This window comes from Polypterus senegalus, chromosome 17 (genome assembly GCF_016835505.1).
Source record: "Polypterus senegalus isolate Bchr_013 chromosome 17, ASM1683550v1, whole genome shotgun sequence".
NCBI classification, from domain to species: domain Eukaryota; kingdom Metazoa; phylum Chordata; class Cladistia; order Polypteriformes; family Polypteridae; genus Polypterus; species Polypterus senegalus.
The window spans coordinates 34,919,597-34,931,379 of NC_053170.1; the positions used below are offsets into that span (position 1 = coordinate 34,919,597).

General features: G+C 43.0%; 1 protein-coding gene across 1 annotated transcript in view; it reads right to left on the minus strand.

Moving 5' to 3' along the window:
* LOC120518147 (mannosyl-oligosaccharide 1,2-alpha-mannosidase IA) overlaps positions 1–11,488 on the minus strand; it is a 534,215-nt gene extending 522,727 nt beyond the window's left edge. The window contains exon 1 of the mRNA XM_039740772.1: positions 9,792–11,488. Coding sequence (XP_039596706.1) covers positions 9,792–10,334 — 543 coding nt within the window. The 5' untranslated portion in view covers positions 10,335–11,488. The remainder of the gene's footprint in view (positions 1–9,791) is intronic.
* Positions 11,489–11,783: the final 295 nt, after the last annotated feature.

The window sequence follows — 11,783 nt, forward strand, 5'->3', positions numbered from 1 at the left end:
CAGGTCATCCACAACAACGCAGTTAACTACTGTTATTTACCCAGGGAATTTATCTTTCATGTGCACGTTTACAAATGAAGCTTTGCGTCCCCGCACATCCTTTAAAACACTGTGGGCAACTACAGACAGACAGAGAGAGATAGATAGATAGATAGATTTATATTTATTTTATATAAGAATGTTTTTTTCTGCCCTTTATTTTGCCTTATACATTTTTGTGTCTTAAGAATTTGTTAGTTTATGCTTACTCCTTGGGGTCAGAGCACATGGTCAGCCATCTTGCATCACCTCTGGAACAATTGCAGGTTAAGGGTCTTGCTTCAAGTGCCCAGCAGAGTTGGGTCTCTTTTGGCAATACCAGGGATTTGATTCGGCAACATTTCGGATACCAGCATAGAGCATTAAAGACCACCGTATCAACCTATTTCCCATCTCTTGGTTTAATTCTAATCCAGTAATTTGAACAGCTTCACCCTCACAATTTTTGAACTCCAGATAGGTGTTGTGGTGTGGGGAGCAGGAGCCTATCTAGACAGCATCAGGCTCAAACCAAGAGTTAACCCCAGACAAAGTGCCAGTCCATCGCAGTGTACATTCAGGTGCACACCTGGCACATTTAAATTAAAACAACCAAAACATCTTTGTGATATGGGAGGGAAACCACTGTGGGCATAGGGAGACGATGCAAACGGCACACAGGCAACAACAGGGCACAGGAGTCAAAACCAGACTTCTTGATCAGAGAGAAAGCAGCATTGTTCAGTGTGTTACCCCTTTTATTACAAAAGCTGAAACAAATCATGCAGCTGTTTTCCTAGAAGGTGGCAGGTAACCGATGTGTCCTACACGGACAAAGCCACTCTGTGCTAGTATCATAAAGTAATGCATTCATTAGGCTGCCAACATCATTGCTAAGTTTAAGGAACTATGATACTTGAAGGCATCCCTGCCACAGAATGGTGTCTGCTATTTATACCTATAGCTCCTGTAGGACAACCACAGGCCAAAACTGATGAACAAACAAAGAATATCCATACACTGAGTTAAAGGCTCTCTTTCTCATCTGCGACTTGAGCAAACTACTGCCTTCACCAGTAATTATCACAGTCTGTTTAGTCACACCTAAAACAGCTCCGCAGGAAGGGAGGGCAACCATGACCAGTGTTTGCAAACATTGCCACCTTGTGAGAGGCGGCTCACTCGCTGACTCATTAGAGCCCTGCGATAACTTACTGAGCCATGCTGAACACGCCTTTGAGGATGCCATTTCTCCAGCTTAAAAGTTTGCCCACTTTGTCAGGTACATAGTGGAGGTGGGAGAGTTCCTCGACTCTCTGTACCACACAGACTGTCCCCTCTAAAGTCATACCACTGTCACTGGGCACACACAAAGGCCAGAATGCTGCGTGCATCTTTATTTCTCTAAATAATAGCCGTTAATCAGTATCTTGCGTCCCGGTTTGTCTACCTGAAATCAATAGGTTGTCTAGGAGTGGGCACTAATGAGCGAGGACAAGTAAAGACTCCATGCAAAGGTCATCAGGCAGAAAGCCGCTCGCTGCGAGCCCAGTGCGTTTGTGGAATAATGACAAATGATTTTAATTGTCAGCAGGAACATCTGCTTCATAACACAATAAACTTTAGTGCCAGACAGCATTTATAATGGGAGTCCTTACAAAATTATTTACTCCCATAAAAATGAGGGAAGGAAAAAAAAATACAATAGAGAAAAGAAAGCAGAGAATAAATCAGGGAGGAAAAAACAACGGCATATGGCTGCGTGAGTCCAAAGCAGAAAAGTAAGACGCACATCTAGTGATGGCCGAATCGCTGTGGTAAGTCCACTTTCGTGTGCTCACAGCGGGCAGTGCCTAAGGAAACGCACCCAATGTGGTAACGGAGTAATTTGTTTGTGTCCAGGGTGGCATAGTAGATCACTTTGTAGTACAGTTCCAAAGGCCTGGGCTCAGTTTCCGGGCCATTCACCATCCACGTGGAGCTCTCCAAGTGCTGTCCTCCCATAACCCAATGACACGGGGTGTTAGGGAGTATTTGTGTCCTGCCGATGTCTCACGCCAAGTCAGCTGATCCATTTCCAGTCCCATACAGCTGAGAAATAGGAAAAGTAGCTTATAAAAAAAAAAAAAATGGATGAATGGCCGGTCAGAGGGTCACAGAGTCCTTCCCAGGATGACAGGCTGCTCAGTCATCACCATTTGTTCCATATTCATCGTGTAAGTCACATACAAGTGAAAGGATATGCAAAGTTATAATTAAAAATAAAAAAAAACCAGCAGAAGCGGCAGGGCAGAGCCTATTAAGACATAAGTTAAAGCAGCTCGGGGCCTGTCAGACAGCTCAGGGATATCGCAGCAGATACCAGCAAACCTACGTACGGGCCAAACAGCCTTCTTAGCCTTGCAGGAGTCACACGGGAGAACTCATTCCATTAAGTCAGGAGAAAAACGCTCATTATCCTTCAAGCTATAGTGCCCTCTTTCAATTTTCAAGTCTGGAAACTCTCACTTCAGTGACAGATTTAAAATGGCTAATTAGTCCACTTAGAAAGATGGAGGTAGGGGGGGACAAAAAAAAAAAAACACACATAACATGAACAACACACTCACTCACACACACACACAATCAAAGAGAGGATTAACAGCTGCTCTTTAGTCTAGTAAGAGACGCCTTCTTTTACATCCAGATTCGTAAAATTCGCTGCCATTTTATACGTCCCTCAGGAGGAAGGTTCAGTAGGAACAAGGAGCCCCTTCCCCAATTAAACGTGAACTGTTTGCAGTTCTCTGGCCCCAGCACAATCTGTGTGGTAAACCCCTGGTTTCAGTGCTAGGAGTTTTGGGAGAAGGAAGCGAGAGTCCAGATGGTCTTATCTGACAAGCAGAATATCAACAACTGCCAAACTTCAGGGGCCGCACAAAAGGTAACAATTCAAATCTTAAAATGGTAAGCGTAGACAACCAAAAAACACTGTTTATTCATTAAAGTCCTAAACAGTCTTCCACTGACTGGTTTTTAGGCCCTCTTCTTTAAATAGCTGCAAACACACAGAGCACAGTCATTCACTCCATCTTTCACATCATTATATTTTCTAGTCTATTCTCCTCCGACTTTTTGTGCCAAGGTGACCGAACAGAAAAAAAAGAAAAAAAAGTCAAGAATTTTTCAGATACAAACTGTGATCTGCTGCACATTTAAATTTTCACAGTTCTTCTTGATGCCAATGCCAGGTGATCATGTTTCCTATGCAAGCACTGTTCCGATTTTTCAGGAGTATTTTAAGCATACGATTGGATGACTTGGCAAGTTGATTATACAACACAATCAATTTAAGGTTATTTTCATGTCCATTTTTAATATTGTTTGCTATTGTCCAGCACTGATCGCCTCATTTTACCAGAAAGGTTATAACTCTGTTCTCTGTTTAAACATTTTCTTGGGCATCACCACCACAACACTCTTGAGGTAAGTAAGATGTCATTTTCCAACCCTCTTAAACCAGACCAGGGTCATTAGGGGTGCAGGAGGCTATCCCGGCCAGCACTTGGCACAAGGCAGGAACAAACCCCGGACAGGGTGCTAGTCCATCGCAGTGCGACTACACACAAGCACACAGCGAACACATACTTGGGCCAATTTAGTGTCGCAAATCTCTTTACACTGAGATAGTGGTACTACCACGGTGCCACCCAACTAACACTTAAAACAAAAGTATTTCATTTTTCCTTTAAGTAACAAATCTTACACATTGTATCGCCTTACCTTAGCTCTTCTAGGATTGGCTTGCAACTGTGTCAAGTCAAGTTCATTTTCTCCAATCGTCAGCCACATACTGTTCTAAACCAATCTATGGAATCAAATATCATGCCAATGCTAATATGACATTTTACCCCAAAAAGTCCACTTTTGTCATCTAATGTCAATTTTTCAATAAGTTCACTGGCAGGATACAAAAAGATAATCAACTGTTGGGGAAAAATGTGTCAATCATTTGACAGGTAATGCAGGAAACTGCTCAAGATCTTCAACATTAAATTATGCTTCTCCGCCCATTTTATCTCCTCTTGGCCTCTGTACTTTTTGGCACAGCCCTTTAAAGACCAAACACACATCACATTCATGTTCCCCTCCATGTATCATATCAGGTAGACTTCCTCAAAACAAACTGTGGGTTGAAACTACAAACACATCTAAACATCACAAATTGATCCCCACAATGTTGCTGATAATGTGACGTTTGAACCAACAAAGTTCTCTCCTGGGTGTTTAGCTTATGATGTGGATGGTAATGACTACAAACAAAAAGATAACATAAACTTGGTGGAAATTGGTCAGTCATTTGGGAGACTACCGTATATACTCGTGGATAAGTCAGGAGTTGATTTTAATGTATGATTTCTGGGATTTTATAATGTCAGTCGTACAAGTCGAATGCAGAAAACTCACAATATTGGTCCAGGAGTTTACGATATGCTAATGCCCACCTAAGAAAGTAACCACGGGGCAAACTGCCTTTTCTTTCTATGTATTGTGCCTACGTGACCACACAGTAATCCCTGAACTATTTGTGAAGTGACGTTTGCACTGTTGTGTGTTTTTGTATCTCACACCCTCATACACCTTTATCGTAAGAGCATCCCTTATCTACGATGGAGCATTCGATCAGAAGAAAATATGAAGCTGGTTTTAAATTAAAAGTCATTGAAGTGGAGAAAGAAATTGGTAACTGCGCTGGTGCAACAAAATTCGATGTGTCTGAGAAACCGGTGCAAGATTGGAGGAGGCAAAAAAAAAAAAAAAATGTAGAGGTCACATTTTTGAACTGGCATATAAGTTGGGGTCTGATTTTATGATCGATTTTTCGAGTTTCAAGACCCAATTTATACACGAGTATATACGGTGCATAGATTACGCAATACCAAATTCTCTCTTTTGCTACTTGGGTCATCAAGAACTGGTTTGTGGTCTTTTTGTTTTGTTTTTTTTTTTGCACAACCCTTTAATGTTCAGTCACTCCATCACTTCCTGATGAGAAAAGCTCTTCCAAACCAAGACATGGCTCCAATGTCAAATGTGTCATTGAAATTTGGACATTTGAGGTAACAAAGTTCCTTTTTAAGTTCTTTTGTCCAGTATTAGGATGCAATAGCCTACAAAAAAGACCACTGAATTAAAAACCCATCTTAGATCAAACATGTCATGTAGGAGATTGTGTCAAGAAAAGGCCTTCATTAACAAATCTTGCATCACTTTGTTCCCTTCCTTACTTTACCACACACAGACAACAACCTCTTTGCCTTTTATTCTTTTCATAGTATACTTTAAAATTCAAGCACTAATGATCACAAATTAATGATCTTCTTAACAGAATTCTCCAGAACAATCCATGCAATGAAATATTAATCAGTCTCACTCAAATATCATGTGTCGCTATTATTCAAACTGCCAATATATTCTGACATTTGTCCTTTCTTAGTTAATTTGCAACTTGGATAAAATACTCCATTAACAAGTCATATACAGAGAATATCATTTTCAGCACAAAGTTGTTTTTCAAAAATTACATAGAAAATCATCTCTGCTACCTGTCTAAGGCAGAAATCTGACTAATCAACAGTGCACCATCTACTGGAATGCATTTTAAAATGCATGTAGCAATAAACTGAATTGGGTGGCACGGTGGCGCAGTGGTAGCACTGCTGCCTCGCAGTTAGGTGACCCAGGTTCGCTTCCCGGGTCCTCCCTGCGTGGAGTTTGCATGTTTTCCCTTCCACAGTCCAAAGACATGCAGGTTAGGTGCATTGGCGATTCTAAATTGGCCCGTTTGTGTGTGTCTTGCGGTGGGTTGGCACCCTGCCCGGGATTGGTTCCTGCCTTGCGCCCTGTGTTGGCTGGGATTGGCTCCAGCAGACCCCCGTGACCCTGTGTTTCAACAGGTTGGAAAATGGATGGATGGAATAAACTGCATTGCATTTGTCATTCCAACAGATGGAGCATCAACAATATTTACAGTAAAAAAATACATTACTACAAATGTTTATGATGCAGTATCTGTTGGAATGACAAATGCAATGCATATGTGTATGTTATATGCCATTCGGTATGGCATTCATGAAGGCAGTGTTACTGTTTGTGACGTGCCATCTGTTGAAATGAAAAATGCAATGAATTTTATTACTACAAATGTTTATGATGGGCCATCTGTTGGAATTAAAGAGACATAGTAACCAGACAGACATGTTATGAATTGTGCATTTTGAGGATTTTCAAACATATTTCATGGCAATTTAGGCTGCTTTTTCTCTAGCACCTTCTGTGTGGGTTTTTTGTATGTAAAAGCAATGATTATTTATTCACAGTGCCCTGACATATTTTGTTTTACAATCGGGCACCAGCAGTTACCGTCAAGTCGCCCCTGGTTTCCATGAATGTTATTTAGCACAACACCACACCTTGATTCATCAACGCAATCCTTCAACTCCAGATTCATTTGGTATCCGTGACTGGAATACAAACTCATATTCTTTCTTTCTTTCTTTCTTTCTTTCTCTTTCTCTACTTTCTGGTTTCAAATTCTACCACGTCTTTCCCTGACTTTGATTTCTGGATTGGTTTAAGATTAGGCTTTGGTATTTATGGTTTTGACTCGTTTCTGGTTTGGCAAACATTTCATCACCTGGTCCTCTATTTGCCTTCACGCAGAACAGGCCGCACAGACACTTGTCCTTTAATTAAGGTGAATGGTGTATACATCCTCCTGTATTATTTATTTTTCACAAATGTCAGCTGTTTTATTGGAATAACCCTTTGAATTTAAAGTACTCCACTCCCATTAATATTTTAATTCACAGGATATTTATCTATATTACTGTCATAATCTGTCACTTTGGTGTGCTGACAAAACTCTCACTATGTAAACAAAGTGAAGTTCACTTGTGACATATCAGCAAGCAGCAATGTTACAGTTACATCATTAAAACAGGAAAAAAACAAACCAAAGAGATTACTTCATATCTGTCCCTCAATACTACAACAAGTTTACTTTACAGAATGACAGTGTGGCCTGCTGGCTAAAGGGTGATGTACCGTAAACAGCAATCGGCCTGTTGAACCCCCGTCGCTGACATATTTGGGAGTCACTTAACTTGCTGGTGCTCCCACTGAAGAAACACTTTACTACACAGTTTTGATTTATAAGTAGTTTTAGATAAAAATATCCACAAAAAAATGAAATAAACCCTGAAGATGGTTCCATGCTGGTTGCAGCTGCAATACTGAATATGTGTACATACTTGAACATAAAATGAAATGTAACATTACTGAGCCAGAAATAGTCATTAGAAGGCAATGACTGACTGGTGAGTGACAGCAAGGTCAGCCACTTAGGACACAAAGTGATGGCATAGCACAATGGACTGGCACTGCCCTGAAGTACACAGGCAAGTCAAAGGGCAGATAAGCTTGGAGGATAAGAGACATTAAACACTATGCTACGCTAATCACAATTTTATATACTGTAGTGGTGGCTAATTAAATTCCCTTTGTTCACTGTTGCCATGGCCTTATTCATTTATTTTTTGTACTCTGGAAATGCTATACAGCAAGGTGTTTTACTTTGAGTGAGTGGGCTCAAAAGAAATCATAATGCAGCTCCAAGACCCCATCTTAGTGCACAGAATGCCCTTTGTTCTCGATCAAGTGACACAATTTGGGGGAAATAATTACATATATTTCTGAGATTAGCTTTTCAATTATAACACTCTCTCATCTGGGTCTAAATTCACGACTCCCCAAATCACTTTGTCACACTGGGTCAAGTGGCAGTCAAAACCAATAGTGTACCAGGCTGACTGGCACACACACCACTGACAAGCGGCAACAGCTTGGAGCTGCCATCATGCCGCAGACTGGCAGGACTCTTAGCAAGAATGTCACATTTCACTTGGACGCATAACCAAGAAATCCCAATTCCCCTTTCTTAGAAATAGCCTCACCTTGAAGAGGGAACAAAAAATAAATAAATAATAAAGTTGCCACCATGACATCAAATCTTCTGGGAATCACATGCCATTAAACTGGTGCTCCTTTCCAGACGTGTTCGAGCTGAGCTGCTAAAAGCCAAGCAGTTTCACAGCATATTTTGCTATAAAATGGTTCAGCCCTTCTGAAATGTCACTGCAATACAACTTTTTTTTTTACTTTATTTAGAAGAATAGCAATTACCTGAAATGCATGGATAAGGTAATCCATGCTGACACGAATACTAGAATGATATATGGTTTAAAGATACCTTAAATTGAAATATGTTGCTGTATAAGTTTATCTGTATAGAAAGAAATTAAGTAATAGGGGTGTAGAAATAAATTCAGTTTAGGGTCTCCAGCTCCAGTGCACATTTTCACAGTAAGCACAAAACGACCAGCCTTGTGGACCCTGCATATTCATAAGACCCCACGGGGAGCCTAGTAACCCTACACATTGTATATGTCCCTACCACTATCCGAAATGATGCACGCTGCACCTCCTGCTAGTCTTCCACAGCATCTGAAGTTCAAGCAGTTATGTGCAAACTCTCGGCAACAGGGAAATATTAGATATCAAAAATGAAGACCGCCTCTGACCACTAGTAAATCTTGAACCTTGGTAAAGCTTCCTAACTCCTTATGTTAAATAGAAATGCATAAAACGACAAGCTCTCATCATTCTCGGCAGCATCAGGGATCATTTTCACCAGCATAGTTCTCCAAACCCCTTAGAGAGGGGACGGTGTAGATGCGGCAATAATTAAAATTACATTCAGTATAGGCTGCCTGTTCCTTATTGCATCAAGAAGTCATGTAATCCTATGAACTAACCTATCAGCATTAAGAATGGCCCCCAACCAATCTTCAGTGCCTCTAATTACACCAGACAGTCTTTTTAAACTTCTGAATAGCTGAGAACATCACGGGGTCTCTCAAACCCTTCCAAATTTCAAGTACACCCTCATAATAACAGATAGCCCAGCAGCTCTACAGTTCCACTGAGCTCCTAAAAGCATCTCAGACCCAAACAACTCCTCCGCTGTGCTGTCTCTGTAAACAATGCCTGTTCGCAAAGAACATTCAAGATCCTCTAACTTTATCATTGCCCGGTTCCCATAATGACATCAATGTAAGAAGGTGGAAAATCCCTCACAGCATTAATAATAATACATTTTAATTACGCAGCATTCAAGGTGTGGGAAACCTGTAAACACTCTGAGCTCTCTCTAACCCTTCATACTAGGGCATCAAATAATCCTACAACAATCCAAGCCTATCAGTGCTTCTGTCAAAGCCTTGCCAGTCCTTGTGCCCATAACCGCCTTGGCCCGTCTGATTATAAGGGATTCCTGTAACACTGCTCGTTCCCAGTAACTGTCAGTCCTTTAATCTCTCAGACCTTTTGAGTCCTTCAGTTTCAGTGATCTTTTTACCACTGTCAGATAGTGTTTTAACTATTTAGACTTTCAAAACCTCCGCCCTTCTTTTGTGTTGTGTGGACCTTCTCGGCTTATCACGTCTGTAGTCCCCCATAACCTTTTGATACAATTACTTCATCAGTAAGTTCTTTGCCGATCCCGTTGCGCCTCGCGCTGTCACACAGCCCTGAAGCCCACCAGGATCCCCGAGTTTACATTCGCACCAGAAGACAGCCCCTTCCTTCTACAACTCGGCGCTGCGCTTTACGAAGTGCCCAATCCGAAGCAGCTCCATTCAGTTCCCGTTATGTGCGGGTATTCGGGTACGTACCTCTTTGACTTTCGCTCTCCTTGCTTGGCTCTGGGGGTCGCTCGGTTTACCTCTATTTGCACCCAGGGTTGGCTTCTTCAGACATGCCCTAAACTTGTCGTAGTCGTATTGGTATGCGCCGCGTTCAGATGGTTCCGTGTCCCCCCCTCTGTCTTCCCGTCCAGCGCCCACCGTTTGCCGTATCTTTTGTGGCGGTCCCTTAGGCAAGTTGTGCTCTTCGGGATTTTTGTCTCCGCTTTTGTCTGCCTTGCTAGGCTTGCCGAGAGCGCCGGGGTCCCCTTTTCCGGGTGTCAAGTCTCTGAAGCTATCATGGCTCTTGTCGCTCTTTCTGATGCCCTCCTTGGCGAGAGTAGCCGCTTCCAAGGTCTGAGTCTCCGCTCCGGATAAGAAAATTCGCTTAAGGCGAGCCGAATCGGGGAGAAAGAACAGAGCCCCAAAGCAGAGGGTGACCAAACCGGACAGAAATACCAAAAAGACGAATTTCTGAGATAGACGAAGCCCCATCCCAGAGGCGGACACCCCCGGTAACTTTCGGAGGAACATCGCGAGGTTGCTGTCAGGTTAGCAGACTCCTTCCTTCTCTGTCCTTTACGCTCTCTTTACCTTTAATTCTCTTGCTCTGATGTCTTCGTTTTGTTTTGCTGTTGTTACTGTTTTAATGTGCTGTCAATTTTCACAACGTTGCTATCTTGCTGCCGTGAAAAAGTTCAGGCAAGGCATGTCTCATAGACATCCAAAACAAGCACTCGCGTAATCTACTTGAAAATGCGCCCAGCCTTCACAGTAAAAATAATTCAAAACAACTGTATTTCCCGTTCTAAGACTGCTGCTGTTGCCAGGGGTCACTCCTCTCTTTTTTCGTAAACGATAGACCCTGTCCTGATGCCAGACGCTTCATTTACGATCTGAAAATGAGAATGGCAAGCCGAACTGAAGAGGAGGGAAAACAAAACTGCACGTAACGGAAGCAGCAGTCTCAAACTTGAAGCAAGCTCCAGATGCGAGATTACGTGTCGTTAGAACGCGCCGCAGTCTTGCGTCCCTCCGTTAGCCCGCAGCATCCAATTCAAATGCATAAACTTTGTTTCCGTTACTTAATGTTCTTCACTACAGGGGCTCACCAGGCGGCACACTGCTGTAGGCGCATCGGCGGGATGCGCTTTCCAAGACCTTTGCTTCCGCGTCTTACCTCAGATGCCTCGCTGTCCCTTCCAGAAGCTCCGTCATGGTTTTAAAGAGCTGAAAAGATGCGTGTGCGTATTCTTCATCACTGATGTGTAAACAGCCCGGCGGACTCAAGTTGCTCGCAGCGCCTGCCACAGCAGCATGTCCAGCTTCGTCCCTTTCTTTTTCTTATGTGAGAAAATTAACAGACAAGAATAAAGCTCTCGCACTACACCTCGGCGGCGGCATCCGCTTCGCAGGATCGGAGGACCGGGTTGGCTGTAAGCTTGTGAAACCCACCGACGAGGATTAGCCGCTGCCTCGACGCCCCGCAAACCCGATCCACTGCACCGCGCGGCGTGCTCTTCTCGCGGCTCATTCGAAGCCTTGTGCAGGGTGAAACGCTCGGCCGAGGCGTGCGGCGGCGCTGTCAAAGCTCAGTGGGAAGGACCGCGGCGTGACTGATCCGCGCTGCAGCTAATCACATCGTGGGCCGAACTTGGAGAAGCTGCGTGTTTTTCCCACCAAATATCCTCTATGGGCGGCGGGAGGTGGGTAGGTGGCTGGAGCCGGGAGGCTAGTTAGTCTTGCATGTGCCATGAGCAGTAGGGATGGGCTTGCATCGCTTGTTTCTCGGGCGGCTACTTGTTTGCTTTATTTAATGCTAAATGTGCGGTTCTGAAACCGACGAACGAGTTCAACTTTAAACACAGTAAGACGCTATAAGAAGTAATTTTAAACGAGCAATCTTATCTAGACTGACAGTGCACAGTGTTACCTGCAAAGGATTGACAGTAACACAGATCATTTAAGATGTAGCATTGCAGC